This window comes from Sebastes umbrosus, chromosome 13 (assembly GCF_015220745.1).
Source record: "Sebastes umbrosus isolate fSebUmb1 chromosome 13, fSebUmb1.pri, whole genome shotgun sequence".
NCBI classification, from domain to species: Eukaryota; Metazoa; Chordata; class Actinopteri; order Perciformes; family Sebastidae; genus Sebastes; species Sebastes umbrosus.
This window is the reverse complement of record NC_051281.1, coordinates 17,999,022-18,026,898: the sequence shown is the minus strand read 5'-3', so window position 1 is coordinate 18,026,898 and position 27,877 is coordinate 17,999,022. Positions and strand designations below refer to the sequence as shown.

The window sequence follows — 27,877 nt, the reverse complement described above, 5'->3', positions numbered from 1 at the left end:
ACTGATTGCTCAGAAGAGCTGGATCTTGTTATAGATATCAGTGCTTCCCACTAAGCTACAAGTGGGTTGTGCCGCGTCGTTGTACTCGCCAGTAATTGCTTTGGTATTTTTAGTTTTGCCAGTGTCGGGGTAATTAAAACAAATAAGAGGAGATAGTGGAGACAGAGATCTCCAGTGGCTCCTTGTTCTGAGTGTGGAGAGGTTTAGCAAGGTCATACACTGCAATGTTTTCAATTAGACACCTCTGTACTAATGAGGGTTTATTAGAGAGTGTGAATACTTATGCAAAACAGGACTGCAGAGTGACCGAAACATCTACATCTCAGGATAGAGGCGTGTGTGTGGATGCTCTGACCTGACTATATACAAGGAGAAAAATGTTCAACAAAAGATAAGTTGACAAAAAGTCTTTATTTTATATTCTGTAATTTATATAATATAAAAAAATTGTACATTATGATCACAAAAATAACTAATTCTTCCTACATATTGTGTCTTTTGCAATAAATACACATTTATTTTTCCACGGTCGGTATTTAAAAAATACATTAATGATTTTGATGTCACATTGTTGAAAGTGTCTCTGTTGTATTAACTGTCAAGTGCCTGAAAAGAGACAAGTACAATCCCTTCATATAGTAACTGCATAACAACTCACATGTCCCTAAAGTCAGCCCTCCTCCTCCTCTCCATGACAGCAGCCCGTGGGGGAGGGGAGAGCTCGGGACGACCGTCCCTCAGGTAGTCGATTGTTGGCCCCGTTGGAACCCGTCCGTGTGTCTGTGGTCCACAGATGCAGGCGGAGGGAGCTGTGGCAGGTCAGGATGGCCGCTGGGAGGCACCCAGCTTGTTGAGACACAGGAGGTTCAGCACCACGAGGATCAGCACCAACCCGATGAGAACCTTCTGCACCCACAGACACATATCCAGCTTCTGCTCCAGCCGTGCGTTGCAGGTCATCACTCGCATGAGCTGGTGAGATAAGAACTGGTTTCACTGACCCTGATTCATCAATCTAACACCCTTGTGATGAAAGTCAAAGAAACAAAATCAGGCTAGAGATGTACAGTAAATTAAAGGAATAGTGTTGAAATGCGCGTATTCGGTTTCTTGCCAAGAGTTAGATGAGAAGGTTGATACAACTCACGTCTGTGTGATAAGTATGGAGCTAGGAGGCAGTTAGCTGTAAGCAAAGGGAAAACCACTTGCCTTGCTTTCTCCAAACTTTAAACATACGCCTAGCAGCACCTCTAAAAAGTGTATTAACACGTTGTATTTGGTCTGAATACACATAAACGGCAATTTGTGGTTTTAGGGGGAGTTAACTAGTTTAACTAGATCCTGGTGAACAGTCGAGTGCAACGCTGTGAGGTAATCAGCAGAAAGGCTACGCGCAACTCCCCCGAAAACCACAAATTGTCTTTATTTTTTTAATTATTTTTGTGTATGGATTAAACAAGCGAGATACGTATAATAATGTAGAGTGAGCGGGTCTTTCTTGTGAAATAAACCCTGATGCGAAGTGGGTTATTTCTCAAAAATAATCGGCTAGCTGTACATTATCCCGCTTATTACACGGCTACTTATTTAAGAAATCAATAATTTGACACAAAAACGGTCCTACAGAGTCTGACATCAGAACTGAGCCCATAGCAATGGTCTGTTATACATAGCAACGGTCTGCTATAAAGAAATGACAGACCGTAGAATGCCGTGGTTGACCAATCAGAATTGGGTATTCAACAAAGCCGTGTAATAAAGAGTGTTAATTAGTGGAAGGATGGGTTAATTTAGGAGGTGCTGGAAAGCGTATCTTTTAACAGCTAACCGTTTCCAGTGTTTATGCTAAAGTAGGCTTACTACTGCTCCCTAGGTAACTCACGAGAGTGGTATCGATTTTCTAATCCAACTCTCTGCAAGAAAGCAAATAACAAATTTCCCAAAATGTTGAGCCATACCTTTAAGAATGTAATAAACCCTAAAACTAGTGTTATATTGGACATTTATAGTGATACAACCTAATGAACCTACGTGTTATCATCCAGTGCCTGGTTATGGGAGGTATGCAATACAAATACAAAAAAAAAAAGAAAAGTGAATTACATCTTTACTGGTGCGTTTCAACTTTCAAAGTCCTTGATCTCTTAAGTGATGGTTATATGTTCAAGTCATAAATTAATATTGAACTATAATGTGTTTTAATACAGTGATGGTGGAAACGTCAAATATATTGTAACTATAAAGATAATGAGTACTGCAGAAGAACAAAACTCCTCTTCCACCAGAACTCACCGCTGTGTTAAATTCATGCTGCCCGTTGGTGTCCGTCTCCACAGAGTTTTCTCTGAAAAGACTCGCTGTTGGTTTAGCGCTCTCCAGAACATGACAGCGCAATCTGTGGGGAAAGTCACAATCTAATGAGCGGAGGCCATCAGGGTGATATGCAGCCTACGAGTCCGCTGTCACAGCTCGTAATGAGGACTGTGTGGAAACAGACCAGCGTACAAATTCGTCCACATATTTACTGACATGATGAAATAAGGAGCACGGTATGCGTACCTGTGCTCCATGATCTTAGTTTTTGGTACTTCTTTCCAGAACTGTGCAAGTTCTTGTGATCCAGCAGCATTGTCCATCTCGGCAGCCATGACCAAAAATCTGTCCTGTGGAGAGGCTTGAGAACCTGCACAGAAACATTCAACAATAAACCCCCTCCAAAATATAACAATACAAGAAATGGAAAGGATTTGATTTCTTCAGTAAATGTGAAAGAAATCGTTTTTTAAAATCAATAATAAATCCACATAGCCCCTCAAACAGAAATAGAGGAGCTATGTTGAAAAAAATTCAGTGCTAGACATGAGTAGCAGTATGGAGAGAAAAAAAAAAAAAACACCACAGCATAAAAGCTAGAAAAAAAAGGCAACCCTGAAATAGGTAGCGCTGAATCTTCCGAGTTATTTGCAGCACATCATAACCTACAGCTGACATTTCAGTGCTCAAAGGCCATAAAATGTTTTAACTCGCACGGCGCTGTCAGTTGTCAGATGGTTTGTTTTGGGCAGATGATTCTTTTATCACTTTTGAAATATGTATGTCAGGCAAAGAAAAGTGGCTTCCGGCACTTTGGGAAGGTAAAAAAAAAACGGACCATTTGATTATTCTGAGGTTCAGCGTTCGTAAAACATCTGTTGGGAGTGAGGTAGAGTGCAGAGCTGAAGTGCTTTACCTACCTCCATGTATAGACACCACTATATCTACAGAAGCTCCTGCTTCACAGCAGCTGCTGCTGGGCTTCACTCTGTACTTCTCAGGTGCTGTGGTCCGTACCTGTGGAGACACCAGAGGCACCTTTAATAAATATGAATGGTCAGAAAATATGGGAAAATACCCATCACAATTTCCCACAGCTCATTTTGACATCTTCAATTTCTACAGTCTAAAACCAAAATGTAAATTTTCCTTTTATCAACTAACAGATTTATCAATCCAATCAAATCATTTCAGCAATCATTTATTGTAGCAGCGTAAAGCAGTTGTTCTGTCAACTCATACCGTGCTCCCACAAGATAGCACACACACATGCATGTGAAACGCCTTCACGCTCACCTTGAAGGCCACCTGATTTTTGGTTACATTGCTCAGGATAATGAGGCTTTTTTTCTCGGTCTCTGCAGAACCAAAGCTGAGCTCCTCTGCGGGGCTGGAGGGAGAGAACAAAAAAAACACAGACACATTGTGAGACAGGAGTTACATTAGGGTGGAAAGCAGAAGCTCGGTCTTAAAAAATACAGTAATTTTGTGTCTATTTGTGCAACTTCAGTACAGATACAACTACTAGATGCAGACAGGTGTTCCCATTTGCTTCACAAAAGGCTTTGTTGTTTCTCTCTTAGGTATCTTATTAATACAGATTGGGCTGCTACAATTCCTTTGCCTTGCTTTCTGTGTGCTTTCATTATCTTGGGACTTGTAGCTTTTCTTGCTACACATCACCTGAACTATCTGCTTCAGTGAGTCTTTCCTGAAGGATGATATAATGGCAATATTTTGCAGCTAAAAAAACAACAACAAAAAAACTGAAGCATACTAGAATACAGGATTTTCTGTCAAGCATGTTTACATGACTCTAGATGTGGTCAAAAATCATTGAAAGACCTTCCAAGGTTGGGGTTTCCCGGGGGACAAAATTGAGTGGTGTTTACTACCCGTTTGTAATCAATTTATTTTTTATTTTGACAAATGACTCCTCTGCAACACCCGCCTTAACGGCCTTATTATTACAATGGGTATTGTGCTTTTGTGTGGCATACTCCCATACATATGTGCAATTAATCATATTACCACAAACCAATTGAAATACATTAATGCGAGTGGTGGATCAAACCCGTTTGCCCGGTTGCTAATCCAGCCTTGGCCTCAGCAGAGATAACATGCTGTGGTTTGAAGATTTCAAGATTCTTCCGCAGTTCATGACTACATTTCTTTAAACCTTTCTCTAAGCCTCTGACATGCTGCTTATTCTTGACCCATATGGGTCTCTCTCAGGCTTTCAGTTGGCTTGAAAAGCCACATCTGGGTGCCCTTACAGGCAATAGGAGGAACTAACGGTATTATCTTCAGGTTTAAAATCCAACTGAAATCACATTTAGCCATCCCTTTTTGGAGCTATTATTTAAAAAAGAAGAAAAAAATGGTCATATCAGAGATACTTCTTTTCTGTCTCAGTGACTGGAGGGGCGTGATACGGTCTGTGTTTGATTGACAGCAGCTGGCAGGCTGAGCCCCGGCAGGGGAACAAGAGACAGTGTAAACAAACTTGTGCTGTAGCTTACAAGTCATTGGCAGACGGTGTGTTGTTAGCTGTGGTACTGAAGAGTAAGGACCACACCAGCATCTATAAGGACCAAAGTGACATTTGCAGGTACGTTTAATGTACCGCAACAGACCAGCTAGCTAATTAGCTATTTAGCCTGCAAACTGACATTAGCAGTGCTCTTTTCCCCTCGGATTGTTCAGGTACAGGACAAGACATGCGTTTGTGTTAGTGAGTTAGATAAGAAGGAGACTTTAGAGGAATCTGTGGCTTTTGTGCTGCGTAGTAGGATGTTGTCTGGCTTTTAGTCAGTGTAACTGGCTGCCCATGATAGAATGCTGACATACTGCTTTATGGTAATATGATTTCAAATGAAGCCAAATGTCCATCTATGTAGACAGAGAACTAATGGTGGTATTTCGACAAATGAATGCAAAAAAATAGAGGCCATCATGAAACCATAAAATGTCTCTCTTTTGGTTTTTGATTTTGTCTTAAAGTAGAACACAGGACATGTGATTTATAAAGCAGATGTGTATACTGTAGCAGAAACATGCAATAGAGCTCTCTGATCATGCATCAAAGCTGTGAAATGTAGAAGCAAAGCAAATCTGTGGGCTAAAATCTGGGGATGATGCACTTTGCCTCGTTCTCCAATGCTCGTTGTTGGTTGTTGGCACTCGATGCTTCTTCTTAGCAAGTTCGCAACAGTCTAACTTGGCTATAAATAGTATGTGATTTGATGAATTCAGCCTCACTCTTTTTTGCATTTGGGACATTAACTTTGCCAAGAAGAAACTAGCAAATGGATTATCATATCTGCCTCATATGTATAGAGTTTCTCATTGATGCAGCTTGGCTACGTTTCATGGACTAAAACGGCTAAGAACAAAGGTATATTTTTCCTTTTCAAGTCTTTGTGTGTTCTTTTCCCCAGTAAAACAGCTGTAGAGTCTGGTGCTTGCTTGCGCTCAGAGTGAGTCTTCGGGCTCTGGAAACCTTTGGCAAACACAAGATCAAAGCCCCTTACTCCCTTCTAAAGCCCCCAGCCTCGAATTAAGGCTAACACAGCTCAGAAACATAATTGCATTTAAGGCTCATTTAAATCTGTTTATCACTATAATTCACAGCCCATAGCTGTCAAAACCCTCACATCAAAGCGATTACTCTGTAAAAACAGACCTCAACGAACATTATTCATGAAAATGAGGAGGTTAATATCATAGTGTGTGGATGCACTGCTAAGTATTTCCCCAAGAACCAACCACATCCTTTGCAATACAACGCTTTTGAAGTCGATACCCCCTTCAACCATTCAATGTATGCTCAATTGAAACATATGATGTGTTTGACGACGTGCAAGATGAGTGCTCCTCTCTTAAAAGGTTAATTGATCATTGGCCAGTGTCTCTCACTGAACAATTGATTGGTAGCATCCTTAATTGATGCCCACATGTGTGACCAGATCAATTGGGCTATAAAAAGGTACAAATACATAAATAATGACTTTAGGCTTTGAGCCGATACATGAAGAGAACATTTTTGTCAATATGTACAAGGCAATTAAAATGAGTCATTTTGCATATGGATGCTCAAAACACATATGCTCTGTTGCCAGTTTATTAGGTGCGCATAGCTAAAACTAATGCAGAATAAGATAGTCCTGCAACAAATATAACCTTCATGAAGGTTATAATGTTCCATCTTTATTGTTTTAGCTAGGTGTACATTTATTCAGAGGGGGAAAGAGTGTATAGTCAGCCACAGTGCAACACCTTGAGGATTGAGGATGGTCTAGTAGATGAATCTACCATCAGTTCTGGCCGTCAAACCAACAATTCTTTGGTGACCATTTGACCTCTTTGGCTTCAGGTCCTCATGTCTCCCAAACACAAATTAGTTCTAATTGCAGTGCAGAGAAACTGGATTAAGTGCATGCAACCCCAGTTGGGTAGAGGACAACAAGACTGGACGCTTTCACCTAATCCGTTTGTTTCGGTTAAAACAACGTTTTTTTGTACTAGCCCGGTTTACAGTATATAGGCTGCTGTTAAAGCTGTCAATCAAACTCTGGTGCGGACTAAACAGCTGAACCGAGAACGCTAGAGAAGGAGGGTCCCAGTCCATTTCCAAGTGATAGTAGGTATACGATTTTAGCATGGTTTCCAAAGCTAAACCACAATGAAATCCATCTGCTGATTGTGAACTATTCCCTTTATTGCATCAATATGGTATTTTAGTGCTTGTGTATTTATGTAATATAATAAGTGTGTGGACAATCTCTTCTTTTCCTTTCTAACTGCAATGCGAGCATGAACTTTAAGGCTGCATTCACACCAAATTTTGGAGTTGGGGCAAAAACGACAGTCCTCCCATTCATTTGAACGTGGATAGTGTGTTTAGGCGATGGCGTTGGGGACCGTAGGGGATGGCGAAAAGTTGAAATAGAATAAACTTTTGGAGAAACGCAACCCAACGTCACGCTGTGGTGGCCAATCACATAACCGGTGATCCAGAGCTGCACAACCCTACCATGAGGGAGTACAAAGACATTAACCATCGTGCAGTTGCTTTGGCATTAAATGGGCCATTTAGGTGACACTCACGCACCACCGTACAACCCTGCACTAAGTGCTACGCCACCTGATTTGGTGTGAATGCAGCCAAAATGATGTGCAGATTAATGACAAGATGAGAAGGACGTGAGCAGGACGGCCTACCTAACATCTAGCAGAAGACCTTTGAAGGTGGTCAGTGGCTTCCTGGCCCCTTTGGTCCTGGCACTTGTGTCTGCTTTATCATTGTCCTCTGCCCTCAAACTTTCTTCCAGGAAATTCACCTGAAACAACAAAAGAGCACTTTATTAGAAAAAGAGACACAGAATACTGATAACGTAACCGTGCGACCCTTATCTGTTTCTTTCCCTGAAAATGAAATGTTTGACCCTTGCCCTTCATGCGGAGGAAGCTATCAGTTGATGAAGCGCTCGTCAGTCATCTGTAATGATTAATAAGTGGTTCTTGCAAAATAGTGGTGAAGTGTCACGTTATCAAAATATATTTTAGTTTACTGAGAATCCCACGTGATGACTCCTGAACCCCTGTTCTTGGTAGTCTCTCGTGGGTTTTAACATAACTCGTGACTTTTGACTACATGAAGAACAAAAGTAGCTCAATGAGACCAGATTGAGTCATAATATCTCTCACACATGGATACTTTCACTTCAGCAAAACATCCGTAAACTTTGCCCCAAATCATCCACACACGGACCACGAGATCATAAAACAGCTGACAGGGTAGAAATTGTGAAACGTTTGCTTAAGCGTTATGGATAAAGTAGGTGAGTTGGGGGGAAATGGATGCTTTCACGTTGTTGCTGGCACCACATATTGTGGAAAACAGATGGGAGAGTGAGAGCATCATGGGAGGAAGGGGAGGGAAGGGGCCAAAGGTGAGCGGACTCTGCATGTGATGGGAACATTTGTGACTCAGAGGGGAAGTGTGTCGTTTGCTGCGATAAGCAAACACAACATGTCATCTTAGTTTAATGGCTGACTTGTCATGCAGCTGCCACAATGAAGACATCAAGAGATAATCAGCTGCTGATGAAATGTCTCTATTTATTCGTCATTTTTAAAAGAGCAAGCTTAACACAATTAGGTAATGGTGTTGCGTAGGAAAAAAAAAAAGAAAAGTAAAACATGCTCCAATTTTAATTAAAACATTGAAATGTGTCATACAGATATCATAATTAAAATCACAGTGTTTTGGCGCAGCTTTGACCATATTCATCATGGAAACAAAATTCCATTATAGATTAACAAAGAACAAAATAAATGGCAATTTATTTTGAGAAACATTTTTTTTTTTTTTTTTAAATACTTACACTACAATAATAATAATAATCACGTACAAAGAAATAAAATTGACCATAATTAAAATACATCTAAAATTTGAAAACTTCATGATTTCCACACATTGTGTGTAACATACGAAATGCAAAGACAAAATAATCATTGATGATTTTACATTATTCTTGACTGAAAGATTAGTGAAATGTTCATAATTAGGAGTCTATTGGTTATACAGTACATAATAAAAGCAGATCTCCGGAGTCACAGACCTACTAAAGATTAATGTTAGAGAACAAGGCACACACGGCTTTGTTAAAAAAATGCCTCAAAGGCAAGCATGGTTAAAGATTTAGTGCTGAGTGTTAATAACTTTTGTCTATTCTAATATAGCAGTAGTTATTTTAGTAGTTTTTAATCTGAGGTTAGAAGACACAGATAATGGAGAGTAGTGATTGTGCTATTTGTTCTCTTGGGAGTTGAAAATACAGTTAAAATATGAGAGTGTGTCGCTTCGTTGAGTGTTTACATGGTATTGTGCAAAAGGTAGGCTACCCTTCATGTAGCCTACATTCCTTCATTACAAAGTCAGAAAATGTTTTGTGTGTTTTTTTAAAACAGTGCAATACAATTTAGGGGGTCAAATTGAAATATGAGGTCCAGGACAGGTCAACGGATGAACATGTCAATGGGGGTTGAGATGACATCAGTCGACTGTGAGGGAGGTGCACTCACAATAATTCAGTCACGTGAGTGCACCTGCCTTTCCAGCCCGTAGAAATCTTCCGGACTACCCTGCCTTACCACCTCCAGCCCTTCTGTTTCAAAAACAGAGAGAAAGGCAATTAGCTTTTCCTGAAGCCATCAAGTTAACAGCGCTCTGCTCCCTTGGAACCCAGATGAATTCAGGTGGGGATGGGTGGTGATGGAGGAGGAAGAGGAGGAGAGTCTCTTGTTTATTTAGACAAGATGGACCAGAAGCAGTACTGTGGAATGCGTTCAGACGGGCTTGAAGAGCCAACCGGTTGGTGTATTGACACAGCGTTTCGGGTTTAGTCACGGCGCAGGCTACCAGAAATAAAGTCACATACATAATGAAACTATTTCACATTAACATCTCCGCTCTCAACTCACTTCAACTTTGCCTTTCTCTTTTCTATTGCTATTGTTTGAGATTTATCTTTGGTAAACATCCAACAGTATAAGAATTCCCATACAAAACAATGGGTCTGTAAGGAAGTTACTGTGTATGTAGTCTTATTAACTAGATAACACCAGAGCCTTGAATGAATGAGCTTCTGGCTAAAGAGTGGTGTTCGTAAAGACTTCCATTTATGATAAACATGTAACCTACAGCCAGTGGTAGTATGAGAAGTCATATGATTAAACATCAGGCGTATGTAAAACACTTGTGTGCAGAGTGTTGTGTAACTAGTTTCTCAGGCTCACCTAATTAAAAAATAGCTTCCCCTTTCTCGCAGAGCTGACGCAGATGTTTTGATATCTAGTCTGACACCGCAGAGGACTGTAGAGCTTGTTAAAATACAGTTAGTATCTGGAGATGAAATTAAGTCAATAACGTTTTAAAAGGGAGCTGTGTACCTTTTCTCTGGGGTTATGCAGGGCATGTTGATGCCGCTCGCGCCAGCAACATGCCAGAGTGTGAGGTGATTCCATATAGACGTATAACTTCAAAGTTGTGCATGTAGATTGAGGCTAACAACTGACTGATTTGCATATCTCTGCTTTGCAAATCTAAATCTGTTGTGCATGACCAATGTGGTATTTATTAACAATGGGAGCGCTGTTTGTTTGTTGGGGCTTAGGAGGCTCATGGGAGTAGCTTTGGGTAACGCAGCACCTCTCCAGCAGATACAGTTTGTGTCCTATAGGCAGCAGGCTACAGAAACACTCAACTATAAAATTACAGCAGCTATGTCCTACTCCTCACATCGAATGTAGGTTAACCACAAATCTGCTGCTCCCCTGACTGTGACAGTAAAATATATGTAAATAACAGCTGCAACACTAAATAACAACAAAGCAAAAACAATAAATCGCCACGGCTGAAAACAACATGCACCTATATAATGTAAATGTACAACTTCAAGACTTCAATAGGCATTTTGAATAGTATATCCTGAGGTGCCCCCTCTTAAAGCCCTACATCCACTTCCATGCAGGCTTTCTTTTCATGCTGCCACCCAGAAAAAAAAAACAGCTAAATGGATTATGAAGCGACGGTTAGATTGTCCTGTAGGGAGTGAGTAGAATATGTGACCTAAGTTGCAGTCTTGAGTGAAAGTGGGTAAAATTTTTGGAGGTTGGAAGTGGCTGCAGACATATTCAAGTCAGTAATGGTGCTACACTGGGGCTGTGTGCTGCTGTTTGGCGAGAATAGGAATCTCGCTACAGCAGGAAAGAGCTTAGGCTGAGTGTCCATATAGCGTTTTTTTTCTGCGTCTCTTTTTTTTCCCCAATTGTTCCCAATGAGGAGACAGCGTACGCCGAGAGAAAAAGCGCCAGCGTCTTTCTTCAGAGCGCGCCGACTTTTTTGTGCCGTCGCTCCGTGCGCTTCCAGTTGAAAATCTCTGAACTTTTTCAGAAAGGCGCTGGTGTCGTCACTGTGGATGATTTTTCTGCTAGAAAAAAAAAGAAACAAAAAAACGCTATATGCACACTCAGCCGTAAGTAGCTGACTTGACAACCTCTGTGGACCATATGAAGGGGGCGGGGAGGATGAGAGAAGCAGAGCGCTGGCTGTGATGCATGGGCTTTGTTGGCAGGATTTAATTGCAGCATTAGGGGTCACCTTCACAGAGACAATGAACAAGAGCTTAACGTCTACCAAATCAGGGCATTACTTGCCACTTAATTCACAGTTGTTCGCCACATTGCTGATTACATGCTGTAATCTCAGGCCCAACTTATAGAAAGTGAGCGAAAGAGGAAACAGGAGGAAAAGTCTGACCGTAGGGCATCTCATATGACCAGCAGCAGAATGTCACATCTGTAAGAGATGGACAACAATGCCAGAAATGCCCAGAATCATAAATTATCATGACTCAATCACACGAGAGCGGCTTCACTTCCTAATAACTACATTGGTTTCAACACCAGCTAAATTTAAATCACATTCACTAACCAAATTGACTCTAAATATAACTACTTACTCATCCACATTCAGATAGACAATGTGGTAAACACTGCCAGCTGACTTTTGTGTGTCCTGCCAAAGTGGAGACTTACACAACACACAAGGAGCAGTCCTGCCTTATATTGTAGTGAAATGAAATGGTGTACAAGGGTGAAGATGCTTCTTTTTCAATTTAAGTTAAGGATTTTTTGAAGCACTTCTGATAATAACTAAATAGAAACTTGAAAGAAAAATGTACCTTTTTGGGCTTTACCGCAACCTCAGAGTTGAAGCTGGACTCGAGGGCATCTTTGCTCTCCGTTTCACCCTCTTTGCTCTCCGCGTCGTCATCGCTAACAATTGGTCCGTTTTCATAGATGGGCGTTTGGAAGTCGTCGTCGGGGAGAGGCGGGTAGCTGTACTTGAAGGGGTCCTGGAATGCAGCCGGATAAGTTATAAATCACTACACGCGTGGTTTTCAATGCGTGTACATTGTCAATTTCAGTTTAAGGTAGTCATACTGAATATAATATGAATATAATGATATAGCTTATGATAGGCAAATTGTGTTAAATAATCAAACTGATGTTTATTATTGACTGAATTGATGAACTTCAACATTTCTAGTATGGAGAGCTTCTACAACCATAAAAAAAATGTATGTTATTAATAAAACAATATTACAGATTTCAGTGTGGCACAAACCCTACTCAAGAAATATATCTCTTAACATTGTTGAATTTGTTCAATATGATTAAAGCTTACACAACAAAACTGTGAACCATTAGCACAATATGATCCCACTGAAAGATGATGAATATTTCAGACCATTCTAGTAACTACTGCATCCTTTGTTAATGTCTGACAGACATTAATTGACGCATGATGTAAGTCTATTTTGGACATTTTGAATACAACACATACAGAGAGACATAATACATACCGTTCCACCCATGTGAGCTGGCAGGTACTCGAGGTTTATGAATCCCTGGATCTCAGATCTGGACGCAAACTTGAGCCTGCTGATTGCCTCGGGACCCAACCACGACTTCACGATCTTCCACGCAGCTGAAATACAGACATTATGCTCAAGATGTCAAGATCAGATTATAAATATTACTAAGATAAATCATGACGGACTTAAAATAAACAACTTTTTATTGACTGCTAAGAGAAGGCATGCTCATTCTCACCATTCATGATCCAAGGCATATCCACGATGATCATTTTGGCTGAAATGATAGAAAAAAACAAAGCTTGTCCTTTAGAATCATGCTTAAAAATTCCCAGGTTTGACTTGTACGTAGCTGTAAAATCGTTATTAATGGGTGAATGCAACATATTTGAATGTGGATAAAATATTTGTTGTGCTTTTCTAACAACTCATGTTACTTACATAAAAACTTTGGATAATATATCTTGAAGCAATTAATGACGTACTTCACGAACTCCATGTCCTGAAAAAACACAGAGTGGAAAAGAACACTGATTGACATACAGGGCTTCAACTATAAAAGGATGCTTTATTGATTTTCAATAGGAAGAATGTTTGTTGATTCTTAACCGCCTCTGGTTCTGACGTGACCCACTTAACAGGAAAGGAAAATCCGTTACAAGCTCCTCTGATGATGACCCAGTCAATTGCTACGTCTGAGAAAGACTTGAGGATGTTACTTCAAGTTTTTTGAACTATGTTGCGCTTTTATTTTGTCATGAACCATTTGCTGTTATCTGCTGTTTTGTCACCATTTGATTGCATTACCTAGATCTAACAACTTTTAATCATTTCAAGGAGACAATCTTCCTAAAATCAAGTGAAAGGAGAGAGAGTTCACAGTAAACGGCTTAGACTTAAATGCATTTTCTCCACTTAAACAATAAAGGGCTTCTGATTCAAACAGATAATCTTGTCTACGTTTTAGATAGCGCTAGAAAATCTGATCATGGCTAACAGATTAAATAAGTACTATAAATCTCATCTAGAAGCCGTACCTCCAGGTGAAAGGCTCTGCCACACTTTAAATCAGTGTTTAAGTGAATATCTGATGAATGTTCATCTTCCTATTTTATGTTAATCATCAGACAAACAGCCGATATGTCAATAGATATAGAGCCCCTATACTCTGGCTAGGCTCCATAATTGGCTGGGAGCCTCATTGCTATGCAGGAGACTCACTCCCCGAGCCGTAATGAGATCATACTGGCTACCCTTGCTCTAGTTCAACAAGGCTGCTTTCCAAACTGATCTCCTAATCTACTCATTTCATATTTGGGTTGCACAGCTATTTATCCTTTTTTGCCGAGCTTGTGCTGGTTTATTTGTATTTAATTGAGCCATTTCTCCAGGAGAGAAAGAGCAATGAAATACGCTCGCTGACAGAGAGCTCCATCAAGGCGCTAACGCCTACGACACAGTGAGTCCACGGATTAGGCAGTGTGCTCGAATTGACCAACGGGATTTAAAGGTTACTTTAATCTCCGAAGTGTAAAACCATTAAAGAGCATCAGTCCCTGCAAGACAACCGCTCAAACAGCAAGAGAAAAAATGAGGATGCTCAACAGCATTTCAATGACAGTCACAGAGAGGGACCGGTCTTTTTCTAACATAAGAGTAATGCTTATTTAATAGTGAGGGAGTGAAAACGCAATGTACGTTTTGTCTTGGAGAAATGGATATTACTACCAGAAAAGACGCAAAATTAAAGAGCATGACAAAGAAATAAAAAAAGTTACTGATATAATAACAACAATTTTTTTGAAACACCATCATCATGGACTTACTATATTGCCAAGACCAGACTCTGTCATGTCAAACACAACAGTGAGTGACATCCCAGGCTCTTTCTTCGCATACCGCTCCAGCCAGAAGGCAACGTACTTCTTCTTGTCCACCATGGTTTTTGCATCCTTCACGTGTAGCTTCACTTTGAACCAGACTAAACGGAGATATAATATACATTAAATTAGATTTTAGTAGTTTCGTATTTGTATAAAATTCAGAGACACTTTTAATGGAACAGATATCTTGTCTGACAATTAAAGAAAGGCTAAGTTGTAAGTGTATCACATTAGAGTTTACTGCCTGTAACAGAATATGTACATACAGAGCTTGTTGCCCTCTTTGTCGTAGCCGTGGAGGTAGAGAGCACCGGTCTCGAACATCCATCTGGGAATGGAGCTCTCGGTGAGATCTGAAACACGCAGGCAGACACACATTATTACACTGGTGTTTGTTAGAATTTAAATATTAGCTATACAGAACATGGCATTGGTTCCTACAAATTATCCAGACTATTTGAATCCTTAATTTAACTTCTTAAAAAGACACAGCATATTTTAATTTTAGATTTTTTTCATAATTTTCATCCTGTCCAGGCAAAGCCATCTTGTTCTATTCCCGAAGATTAGTCATCACGAGCAAAAAATATAACTAAAATTGGTCTACAACAACTGTATATGAAACTTGTATGTAGGTCAACCGGGACTAGACAGATGTAGTTCCTTTCTAGAGGAAGTCTCTCACTGACCAATATTTATTAGTTTTATCAAACCTATCTGTTGAGGAGCCCAGCTTCCCTATAACCTGAAACTGCTTGCGTTGACAGAATATAACACATTCATTATCAACCATTTCCAATAGATTCATAAACAAATTGACACCACTTGACCTTGGTGATAAGGCCCCCTGATGCCCCTGGATAATAATGACTTGAATAAATTCAATTTCCAAAAAAAACATCAGCTTGACAAATTGAATTTTCTGGATTAAAGATTAACAAACATCAACTGTGAGAAATTCCTCAGAAAGAGTGCGGATTGTTCTCGTGGGTAGCCTATGCATGTCAATATGGGTGCTTAACACACAATGACACTCTGTCTGGATTCATCCCAGGGCAGCACAAGGACAACCACTGATCTGTGTCGCAAGCTTAAGAACATCTAGAAATGGAAAAGTAAACAATTAGACCTTCAGATAGGACTGGATATTGAACTTCAATACTGCAATAGCTGGCACCAGCTATTGAAAAACTGCCATGTGCCAAAAACTGGCATTAAAGGTCAGATTCATACTTTTTTTTTTTTTCAATCTGATCATATAGTTCCTGATTTGAAATCAAATATTTGCCAACTTTAAACTACTTTATTTAGGCAAAGTTCTGGGACAACTGCTTCTGTTTTCATTTAACATTTATTTGTGTTTAATTAAACTACTACTAAATTAATAGTACTGTTTTTGTATGTATTTCATTGTTTTTATTGGACTGTTTTCCACTGTTTGGTTAGGTATTTTCTGCATATTTTGTGTATTTCTTGTTGTTGTTTAACATTTGTTGTAATTTTAAAATTATGTTAGTTTAGATCTTTCTTCCTTTTTTTTCTCCTGGGGTTGGGGGAAGGTCCTTTGTGTCCTTTCCTGTGGCTTCTTCACCTCTCCTGACACATTTCTTGTTTTTTTTTTCATTGACTGAATTTTGTGCAGTTTTATATATGTGCAAATAAATAAATTAAAAGAATAAAAATAATTCTAAATTTTTCTATTTCAAAGTAAGAAACAGAAAGAAAGATTTTATGATTTCAAAACTCAGGTATTGGATTGTCACTACTATCAAAAAGAGTTGCCCAACCTTGCAAATACCTGAAATACCATAGCACATATCATATTACAAACTATTCACCATGACTTCTTTCTTACCATTCAGACAATATTCTTTTCTCCACTGAAAACTTTCATCAATCATCTTCAAGGCATCATCAACACCATACATTCTCCACTGCAGGTAGGCAGACATCAAAGCATCATCTGTTTGAAGCCTCTCCACATCTCTGGAGTCATATTTATCTGTTGAATCTGTCAAACATAACACAACAACAAAAAACAGGCTCAGCATCACAAGACAGGAGAGAGAGGTCAACAAGCACAAGGTTTCACTTTCAACCACACGGACTTTCCTACTTTAACATGCTGAATTAAAGCCACATAAATGATCCCATTGTGCTCTGAACTGTAAAACTCTGATAACACTCACCTGCAGGCCATATAACTATACACCCACAGGCTGTAGTCATAACTACCAGCTAACGTTACTAGTGGCAACAGAGCTAACAGTTAGCTAGGTAGTTATAAGTTGGAGCTTATCGGCTCTGAGCATTTAGGTCATGACAAAGTGAAGTAAACAGCTAACTTGTGGACAATATTTGAGTTAAAGAAGCTGACAATAACCTCTAATCCCTGCAAAAGCATGTGACTAAGCAAGTTATAATGCCAGCTTCTTTATCTATCTAATCTCTTAATGTACCTTGGACGAACTCATTCTTGAATCTCTGTCTCGTCTCCTCAATCTTCTTCTCAATGTCCTGTCACAAACACGCAGAGTTTAGTTACAGGTCAGACACGTGTCTTTGATTTCAACAACACATTACTAACTCGTTACTCACGGTAGTTATGGTTACCTGTTCTCCTTCATGTTGTTCAAGTTCAGCCATATTCTTCAGCCGCTGTCTCTGGGTTGTTTCCGTCCGTCTGTGTGTGTGTGGTAGTTTCCTTGTTGGAGCTAGCTAGCTAGTTGCTACCCGGTTGAATCAGTGCGGCGAAGTGTGAAACTGACGTCCTGTCGTTGCCATTTTGGCTCCTCCAGCTCCCGGTAACGTTAGCCACACCTCTCAGCTGATGCGCTCGAGCCAGCCTCCGTTTTAAAAATACACAGTCAAGCCAGCCCCCTCGTGGCATTACGGTAAGAGCGTGTAGGACTTCAAAATAAAAGCACTGTTCTGATGAACGTGATGGGCCTTCAAAATAAAAGCACCGTTCTGATGAAGATAAGATAAGATTAAGATATACTTTTATTATCCCCGTGGGGACATTTTTCCTGGACTTCGTCCAACTGCAGTTACAAACACTAAATTAAAACAACAATAATAAACGATTCCACACAAGACAGGGACACAGTTCCACAGAAACAGATGTCTCTGTAGAACTGTGTATGTGTATGTGTTGAAACATGTTTATGACACATATGAATATTCAACACATTCAACACATACGTATGTGTAACATGTTTCAACACATACACAGTCCACGTACATAATGGCACATACTATCACACACACCATGTCAGGTATGCACCCAGGTAGTACACCGTCTACCGTCTTGCCCATATTGCACAGACAATAGAGAATTGATTTTAAAATACTCCTGCTGGTTTACAAAGCACTAAATGGTTTAGGGCCAAAATACGTTTCTGATATTCTGCTATGTTATGAACCATCCAGACCTCTCAGGTCATCTGGATCAGGTCTGTTTAGTGTCCCCTTAGAGTCAGAACTAAACATGCATAAGTTCAGTTTTTATGCACCAAATATTTGGAACAAGCTCCCAGAAACCTGCAGGACCAACTCCAACTCTGAGTTCTTTTAAATCAAAGCTCAAAACGTTCCTGTTTGCTGCTGCCTTTTATTAAATCAGATAATGATCTTATATACTGCACTATAGCTTGTACTCTTGTGTGTTATACTCTATTTCAGCTTCCATTCTAGCTTTTATTTTAAGCTTATTTTTATTTTTCTAATCTTTCATGTTTTTATAACTGTTTTAATTATGTCTTAATGTTCTTTTGCACTTTGTCGCAATGTTCTTGAATGTTTAAGTAAAGCACTTTGAATTGCCCTGTTGTTGAAATGTGCTCTACAAATAAAGCTGCCTTGCCTTGCCTTGAAAGAGGGAAGTGTTTAACTGATTCAAGATCACAACAAAAGCATTTATCTAATCAATATTCACACAGTTGAGTGGTTTAAATAAGACTAGCGAGCCACGTGACACTAGCTTAATGTTTACCAAAGTGTTACCCACAATGCACTTGGACTGGCAGGAAGCGTTCGATTTCAGTTGGCGCGTCGCTACGAGTAACAGTTGCTATGAAACCGGCTAAATTCCTCTCTCCTCACAAGTAACTATAGCAACTAGTCGTCCACGTGTGTACACCTTATGTGAGACTTGTGTCTAGAAAGTGACAGCTCCAGACTTAACGATAACTTAAGCTGTCAATGAGGAAGCATCGAACCCGAAGCTAGTATCATGGAGATGGAGAGATTGCTCTCTGAAGATGTGTATCGAAATCCCCACCGGCTTCTTTCCCTGTGTGGAAAGATAATCTCATTTAACTGTAAACGAGCTTCAGATGACAGCAGCGAGAGAAGCGAGCTGATATTCAGCAGCCTTTCATTTGAACGGGAGGACAACAAGTTCCTGAAGGCAGCTGATGGAGCAGCTTTCATCATCAACAGGAAGAGATCAGCAGATGTGCATATTGTGACATGTAAATGTGCCATCCACAAGAGAGGAGTCACCACCACGTGTGTTTTAGTGTGTTTTAGTGAGAAAGGGGACATCTTTCAGTATAGTCTGCTCACACTGAGCAGCTCAAACAGACTGGAGCCCTGCATTGAGTTTAAGCTCCCTTATCAAATGAGGGAGAAGGTGTCCATCCTGCATGGCCCCACAGTGCTGTGGAGCCATGCTGGTAATGTCTTCTATACATCTCTGCAGGCAGGAGAGGTGAGACAGATACCTATGCAGTTGTCCCACAGTGTGATTGGACAACTCCCCCTCCACAAAGAGGAGCAGGTATTTGTTCTGGGACTGCAAAACCTTTCAGACCAGTGCTCAAATACTCAATCCACAACTATTCTGGGCTATTTTGTTGAGAGTGGACACACATTTGATGGCACTTTGATTTTGCCTCATCCCTACGTCAGCGTCACACGGTGCATCCTGGTGCTGTCTGCTGAAAAAGTAGGCGATGATGTGCTGAAATCTGCTGTGGTTGCAGCGACTTCTAACAAGCAACTGGTTTATTTTGAGAATGGCATCGTGAGAGATGTGTGTCAGCTCCCCTTTGAGCAACCTGAAAGTATCCAGGTGGTCAACACGGGGAGAAATGGCTGCCTGTTTGTCATATCCTTTCACCGGGGGCATGTATGTGCTATGTGGAAGGAGACATTTCAGGTAAACTGAGGTTTCAATATCTGTATTTTTTTTTCATAGCTTTACTTTCAGTTTTTTATTTGCTTACTTTGCTGAACTTTCTTCCCCCAGATAGCCTCCCACTGGTCCAGCGTCAGCTCTGTCCATGTGGATGACTTCCTGGGATGTGGAACAGACCAAATGCTGTTGGTTTTTAAGGATCAAGGCGTAACAGGACAGCCTTTGGAAACATTTCTCCTCACTGACCTTTGTGGCATTTCATATTCTGTAAGTCATACATTTTACTTCTCATGTGCAATACATGTATTTCCCTTGATAAAGAAGGCGATCAGCGTGACTCAAAAATATAATATAAAATACACATTTCAGCGTGGACAGGACAGTGGAGCGCCGAAGACACAGCCTCCTCCACCAGACAACGATCTCCTCACCCTCCGAGCTCTAGAGTCCAGACTACAGGTGAGCATTTATGAGCTATTACTGGCAGCACTAGTCTTTTGGCTGGGCAATAATTCACTATTATTGTATCCTGATGGTATTACCACATCGTATTACTGTTTTACAAAATGTGAATTAATGATTCAAAAGCAAAAATGAACAAAATTCTGTTATACATGTTTTTCAATTTGACTATTTTACATGTTGTTCTACATACATTTGTCACATAGTGATGTGTGTATATACTATGGTTAACAGGAAAATATTGTATTAATACTGTGATAAGGATTTAGTTTAATCCATATCGCTCCATTACTCTGCATAATAAATGGTCTGATTGTTATTTATATGAGACATTTTGAAAGAAAAACTTTTATATGTCAGTCGCTCAATGTGTGTTGAATCTATAATATATTCTCTCAATCAAATACAATGTGTTCTTTAGAGTGGATTGACCGTGCTTCAGGAGCTGCAGAGAGAGGAGAGAGTGAAGGACAGGGTTCTCCAGCAGTCTGTCCGAGCCCTCAACGATGTGGTCTCAGAAAGAGAGACTGTTCTCACCAAGCCTGAGCAGGTACAGTACATGTACGGAAATATATGACATTCTGCAAAGCACTGCCTGTTGTTACAGTATTTCAGAGGCATTGGGAATCAAACCAGCAAATGTTTTAACCATAACACAACAGATGTGATTTAGATGTTATTATATCAGAAATGTTGCCTTCCCTCTAGCACTTAGACAGGTGAACATTAAGTTTTAAGACATGATATTGACACCATTCTGATATAAGTTGTTTTTTTGTGGCATTTCTATGGTGCAGTGGAATGTAAGTAAGTACATTTACTCAAGTACTGTACTTAAGTGTAAATTTGAGGTACTTGTACTTTACTTTAGCAACTTTCAACTTATACTCCACTACATCTCAGAGGTAAATATTGTACTTTTGACTCCATTACATTTGTCTGACAGCTTTAGTTAATTTTCAGATCACAGTTTTTCATTCCCTTCCTGTCCAGTGAAAACCATGTATCTCCACATGTGCTGATGTTGAATGTTTGTGATAAACTGAAGGATGAAGCTAGTGTTCCTTTACTGTATGTGTTGAGAAAATCCTCCTAAAAAAACAATTAAAAAAAAACCTTGGATCAGCTGGAATATGTATCATAAAGCTGAAAGCTGAAAACGTGTTGTTTTTTTTGAGCTCATGAAAAGTTGACTTTTTAGAGATCTGTGGTTCTCACAGGACAGAGGTGTTACAAACATGTGATGATCTTATAGGATATGATGCTTTGCTGTAGATGAAACTACCCAACAGTATATAAAGGAGTTCAAACATCTACAGCAGTAAAATGCAACATACACATTAATGCAGCAGTAATATTAATCCAGAAACATCATATATAATAGTAAAACACTGACAGGGAACATTGTAATGCACAATCAGTACTTTTATTTTAAGTGCATTTAGCTGATAATACTTTCTTTTATAAGATTTTCAATGCAGGGCTTTCACTTGTTGGGGAGTATTTTCACAGTGTGGTATTAGTACTTTTACTGAGTACTTCCTACACCATTGCATTTCTATGATAATACAATGTTTGTAACACTAACTTCAAAATGGGAAATTGTATAATACCTTTATTGGAATTCAACACATTACTGTAAAACAGTGAGATGTATTGCTGTTAGTCTCCCCCTCCTCCCCCTCAGTTGTTTAGGTTTTGCTCCAGCACTTGTCACTCATGTTGATAAGTTGTCATATTTGAAACGGCATCCCGCATGAGGCTGACGCAGTCAGCGTTCCTAATGCTGCCACAGGCATCCAGGACGCAAATGCAGGCAATGAAAAAACAAATGCCACTTATGTTTTGTTGTCTTCCACTTTGTAACTCTTGATGTCGTTTCATGTTTTTAAATGGTGTGTGTGGCTCAAAACAAACCCTTTTTAGAAAAGCAGATTTCAAATGCTCTGAATGATTATACTGTATTTGGACAGAAAGTATCAGTGCGACACGCTTTGTTCTTAAATAGTATTTTAAAGTCCACTACATACGTACCTGGGCAATTTGAAATGTTTGACATAAACTGCTATTGCTGTCAATGCTGTCACACTCTTGTCATCGCTGATTATAGTGTTTGCCCTTTCTGTCCAGGAAGGCCTTATCGCTCTGTGGGACTGTGATGATGATGATGATGACGAGTCAAAGGACGAGGCCTTGGATGACAAGACGCAAGACATGCCAGCAGTGTCTTCACAACCTCGAGTTGACAAGCTGTGGCATCGCTTCACTGAGGAGCGAATGGTTGTGGGAGTGATACTAACTACTGACAGCTCAGTGTAAACACAATTTGTTTTTTAATTGAAGTGGATTGTGTACGTTTGTCTGTGTGAAGAATGTGCGCAAGCTTTATGAACCGAGGAATCGGCCAATTGAACATGACATTATCTAAACACTTTTGCGATGATGTCTTGTCGCGCATAATGAGTTCATCTGGTTGAGAGGATCCATGTCTGTATGGTAAAGATACAGGCGATATTAATACGGCGCTCCACGTTTAAGTTAAGTGAGAAGTACTACGGTCCAACTGTCAGAGCGTATCATTGCAGCCTGATTGGATTTGTCAGAACTAAAATATTATGGCGCCGTTTTGCTGAGGTGGACAGATCATGTCGAGTAAATCACATCTGTGATTTGTCTTTAACAACCTTAAAGTTCTGATTGATGATTTATCAATCTCAGTCTAAGTAATCTGTTTAAACAAATACCTCCAACTGAGTAAGGATGTGTTTTTCTGCTTCTTTGATTGCCCCCAAATTTTATGGATTTCTCCAAGGCAGATGCTGGGTGGCTAGGTCGTCACCATGGCAACGGGTATTTTTAATAACTCTCCAAGCTCCTTTTTTTGGAACAAGAAGCTATCTGATTCCACCATCCACCTGTTCATGATTTTTTTTTTTTATCTGACAACATGTGGAGGAAAACTACTTGTGGCATGATTGCCTCAAGAGCCCGTCCAGAGCTGTTTTGATTGGTGCACTTGTCCGAGCAGCTGATGTAATTTCGCCACCTGGAGATATTGGTGTTGTTAATCAGTTCACAAGCAGTCACACACACATTTTGTCTTATCTGATTTCCAGTATGATCACCTAACTGTCCATGTGATATCTGATTGCTAGTGATGTGTTATTTTTTGCTCCAGACCAGCGGCCAGTGTGAGCTTATCCATCCTGACAGAGACGGGGCAGAGCTCAACGCCCGCAGTCATCCAGACCCAGAGCCAAGTGTTCTGGCTCCCCGCGCCCTGCTCCTCATCATCATCATCCTCCTCCTCCTCTGCCTACACGTTCTCGGAGCCCGCAGCCAAAAGACGCAAGCAGCACAATGCCGACAGACCCAGTGATCTCAACGCACGCAGACTGGCTGTGACTGCTGCGACCGGGCTGACACCTCTGTTGAACTCTGGCCGTGTCAAGTGCCGTGTCGTGCTCCATTACCTCCAGAGACGAGATGCTTTTGCCCCTGTGAGCAACCCAACACCGGTTGTTCTGCATTGTGGTGAAGTTGCTTTAGACATCCACGGTGATTTCCAAACCCAACTGTTGAAAAACCCCGAACTCAAAACAGGTAAAATCACAAACACCTACGACTTGTGATTTTAATTTTGACACACGTATGTTCATTATTGTCTTGTTTTGTGTGCCCAGATGAGGCTGAAGAGGACTTGCTGAGTTTGATGGCGGTGCTGGATCGCTGGGTCTTCCACATAGACTCTCCTGATCACAGCTTAGGTGATATAGATGGCTGGATTCAGAAAAGAGTGGGCTGTAAGAGGATAGAAGTGAGCCCTCAGTATCTACTGTTAAATTCTTCAGGACCATCTGCTCTCATGCTGCTGCACTGGCATCAGATAACCCCTTTCCAGGGGCAACTGTCTGTCCACTCCAGGTAAATCATTTTTATTTACAGATAGCAGTAAGATGGCTGTATTACTGCCTCAGAGTTGTAGGTGTTGATGGTTTGGATAGTATTGAGTTTTGGCCGTAATCATATTATCAGTGAAAGGAAAAGTGAAAGGATGTATTTTTTTATCTTCAACTTAAAGGTGCTATTAATAACATTCAGCCACTACATGTCACATTCTCCCTTCCCCATTCTATTGCATTCACTTCACAACAAGTGGTTGCCAGGCACTTAACGTCAAACTCATTTTTTTTTCCCACACTAACTGGCAACTTGGTCACTGACAACACAGAGATACCACATGATACCAATGTCATTATAATATTGGCTCCCAAGCCTTGTTGGAAGTGGGAACCAAACGTCAGATATCTTCCACAGAGATAAACAAAACGTTAATTTTGAACCCGTCATAATTGTTTAAATGATTAATTCATAGTCATAATTACGGCAAACCATACTTAAACTCTGTACCTTTCTCTGTGAATGTATTATTTAGAAAAGTATATTCATCTACAAAGAGATGTTATCAATAAGACCTTTAAAGGTGCCCCATGGACTTTTCTTGTAAACAAAGTTTCTGTTAAACACATTGCGTGTCTCCTTGAGGTCTAACAAAGGTATTGAATCCATTTCCTTCCTTATAAAGCATTTGCCCTTATAAAACATTTTTTACTTGCCTTTGCTGGTGCTTCGCTGCGTCTGTTGGTGCATCATAGCCACTTAAATCAGTGGAATAGTGTAAAACTATTGGCAGGAGTGAGTTTTGCATCACCCACATGCATATACTTCCTTGTGCACGAGAACAAACTAAACAATCTCTGTAGCGCCGTCTTAATACGACCTTTTTATTCTATTGTCTGATGTTTTTTTATGAATATTTTTCTTTTGGTTTTCATTATTTGTAATTGCTGCTAGTCCTGTAAAGTCAGAAAAACACAGAATAATTTCTCTAATAGATATGTTTTATATTAATTTGCAAACTGATTTTACTGCTCTGTGTACTGGTTCAACAACTACTGCAGGGACTCTCTTCAAATATTCAATTTGTATTTCAAAGAACTAAGGAAGGTAGTAGAAGTGGGCACTGCTCAATTTATATTAATGGATTCAAAGTTGATGAGGCTTTGAAGTTGACTAGGGAGCATGTCCGTGTGATATTCCGCTGAATATTAAAGTGAATAGCAAGCAGCGCACTTAAAATTACAAATTCTGCAATAAACTCTGTCCAGGTATCGGTGGGTGAGAGACAGCTGACGAATAACAGAAATGATAAAATACGAAGAAACTTCAACAACTTTAATTTATTACGACATATATTACATAATAACATGCACATTGTGGCTCTGTTTTTCCTTTGCAGCCAGCTACAGACGCTCCAGTTCCTGGACTCCATCTCGGCTTACCTCCCTGTGTCCTGCTCCATCCAGCCCGTCAAAGGTCCAAGAGGACAGGGTGCTGCTCAAATATTTTCTTTGGCACTGGAGAAAGAGTTGACGTCACTCACAGAGTGTGCGTCATCGCTACTTTGTGAGGAGGAAGAAGAGGAGGAGAAGAAGAGGAAGAGCCTTGGACACGAGGAGACCCCTGAGCCAGGTTCTGTGATGGGGCTCCAAAGGTGTAGGGACGTGTTTCAGCTGGACGTAGAGAGGAGCAGGAGGAGGTTGAGCCCCCTGGTGGACGTGGGGAGGTATCGTAGGCTTACCCAAAACATGTCCCAAGTCCAACTGGATGGGGATTTGGCAGCTCTCTTAGACACTCAGACAACTTTGCTCAGCTAGTTTGCTGCAGACGTGGTTGTTGTTGAAAATCCCCTTCGCTAAGTCTGGACAAGCAGTAATGGGTTGCCGGTGTTGTCTCTGCTGAACCGTGTGTGTCTGCTCCCTCACCACTCTTGGGGTTTATATCTATCTAGTGTCTGCTGCTGCTGTGTAGAGCCTCAGCCTATTTCCACCGGAACGCCTCCTGGGTTTTACAGCCTTAATCTGATACTGATGTGATACTGCTCTCCGCTCAGTTTATTCTTCTCTTTCGTGTCCCTGTGGACCCTCTGTGTTTAAAAAAAAAAACGCTCTTTAATGTCTGCCGCTGCTGCGAGTGAGAAACTGTTTGTGTTACGAATGAAGGCAACAGATGATGGTAGAGCAAGGGGCTTTTTTAAATCTGCTCAGTGGCTGGAGTTGACTGAAAGCTTTTAGTGGTAGGCTGCTTTCCCCCTCATGGTTCAGTTCTTTCCCTGTGTGTTTTCATCTGTGACGCTGCACAAGGCTGTCTGCGCTGTTAGTTAAAATGCCAAGTAAACATCAAATCCTACTTTAAAGGACCCCCAGCTTTTCTGGATACAAGAGGTCTTAGGCAGCTTGGCCGTTGTGTTTGCGAAAATGGCTGGTGAGGGTTTTTTTTTTTTCCCCCAGCGGGGGCTGATAAACGAGGGTTTTGTTTGTTGTAGGAGCTACTCCGTCTGTCTGTGTGTAGTACTCAGTTTGAGGAGAGATAAACTGCCCCTCTTTTACACCTTTTAATATGTCGGCTTCATTGCAAATAACAGCTTCAACAGGACTCCCCTGAACATAGGTGAAACATAATCACTTCAAAGTGAGTGATTTCTAATGGGTTAGGGTTTTTTTGTCTTGTTTGAATGGAAATAAAGCTCCTGTTTGCAGCTCAGTTAGCTTCTGTTGTTATATTCAGACAACTCAACTTCAGGTCACCATGCAACTTGATAACACACATCAACATCCCACACATTTTTGGCTGCGTCACAAACACCCCTGTCATTTCTAGCACAGCAGATTAATTGTGAACACAGTACAGTAAATAACACCGATAAAGGGCCAGGGAGATATAGATCACACGTGAAAACGAAAATTCAATTGTATTGGTGTTCCCTTAAAGCCCCGACTGCCAGCCAGAGTCAAATATATGGTTTGTCATCCCATTATTGTCCGTTAACTTGTATTAACTCTGAGTGTTGGAAGCAGGCTGCAGGGGTTTCTACCCTCCACTGAAGTCCCCTCACTTTAACGGGGAATGAAAACGTGGTAGATGAATAATGTTGCTGCTGTTTTATGAAACATCCTAGACACGGAGAAACCAACATTTACATGCCATCTAGCTTAGTGATGAAGACAAATTGACGATTGATCGAGTCCTGCGTCTTTTGACACCTTTGGGGATGCCAGTCATCTACTGTCAGTTTAGGCTGTCCATTTCCACTGGGAAAAGAAAAAGAATTGAAGAAATGTCGTAATATAAAAAAAAAAAAATGCACTCGGTAAGTAAAAATGATTAGATAAAAAGTAAAAAAAAATATTCAGAATTATGATTAAATATCTCATGTTTTTATTACTATTTCATGATTTTGACTAAGTAAAAAAAATCATTTTTATCATGACTAACTTTTCATATATATTTTTAATTTCCTGGTGGAAATAGATTGCCATACTTTTGTATTTAATAATAATAACAATATTGAATATTTAAAGACTCAGTCCTGTCTTGACAATATACATATTTATATTCATAATTGAAGAGTTTGAGTTATAGATTGTCATAGTTATGTACATATGGAACTGCTTTATAAACTATATAAACTGCTTTATTACTAACAAACATTTACCAGCATCAGAAAGCCTTATTAAGTTAAATGTATTTCATTTGTTCTAATCTAATGAGACCGTGTGTATTGTTAATTT

At 40.2% G+C, this 27,877-nt stretch overlaps 2 protein-coding genes across 3 annotated transcripts; one reads left to right on the top strand and one right to left on the bottom strand.

Moving 5' to 3' along the window:
- Positions 1-392: 392 nt before the first annotated feature.
- On the bottom strand, positions 393-17,480 carry mospd2 (motile sperm domain containing 2). Of its 2 annotated transcripts, none has more exons than XM_037789450.1 (15): positions 17,240-17,480; positions 17,101-17,158; positions 16,497-16,652; positions 14,908-14,994; positions 14,585-14,739; positions 13,200-13,260; positions 12,997-13,035; positions 12,747-12,871; positions 12,063-12,236; positions 7,537-7,655; positions 3,610-3,703; positions 3,234-3,330; positions 2,560-2,683; positions 2,293-2,395; positions 393-972 (listed from the first exon to the last, which is right to left on the bottom strand). In XM_037789450.1, the coding sequence occupies exons 1-15, from the start codon at positions 17,285-17,287 to the stop codon at positions 820-822; spliced, it is 1,593 nt and encodes a 530-aa protein (XP_037645378.1). In that variant the 5' UTR covers positions 17,288-17,480; the 3' UTR covers positions 393-819. The 2 variants fall into 2 exon arrangements, with proteins under 2 accessions (XP_037645378.1, XP_037645379.1); XM_037789451.1 differs by having other exon boundaries at positions 17,255-17,480.
- A 1,152-nt stretch (positions 17,481-18,632) lies between these two features.
- Positions 18,633-27,444, top strand: fancb (FA complementation group B). Its single transcript, XM_037789449.1, has 8 exons — positions 18,633-19,805; positions 19,896-20,051; positions 20,154-20,243; positions 20,668-20,796; positions 22,377-22,561; positions 23,425-23,849; positions 23,930-24,170; positions 25,546-27,444. The coding sequence occupies exons 1-8, from the start codon at positions 18,876-18,878 to the stop codon at positions 25,961-25,963; spliced, it is 2,574 nt and encodes an 857-aa protein (XP_037645377.1). The 5' UTR covers positions 18,633-18,875; the 3' UTR covers positions 25,964-27,444.
- Positions 27,445-27,877: the final 433 nt, after the last annotated feature.

Coding starts and splice junctions, on each gene's coding strand:
- fancb (XM_037789449.1), top strand. CDS start 18,876: ATGGAGATGGAGAGATTGCTCTCTGAAGATGTGTATCGAAATCCCCAC. Junction 20,244..20,667: donor CTCTAGAGTCCAGACTACAG/GTGAGCATTTAT, acceptor TGTGTTCTTTAG/AGTGGATTGACCGTGCTTCA. Junction 22,562..23,424: donor CTAACTACTGACAGCTCAGT/GTAAACACAATT, acceptor TTTTTGCTCCAG/ACCAGCGGCCAGTGTGAGCT.
- mospd2 (XM_037789450.1), bottom strand. CDS start 17,287: ATGGCTGAACTTGAACAACATGAAGGAGAACAGGTAACCATAACTACC. Junction 17,159..17,239: donor AACAGGTAACCATAACTACC/GTGAGTAACGAG, acceptor TGTTTGTGACAG/GACATTGAGAAGAAGATTGA. Junction 2,396..2,559: donor ACTAAGATCATGGAGCACAG/GTACGCATACCG, acceptor CTTTCCCCACAG/ATTGCGCTGTCATGTTCTGG.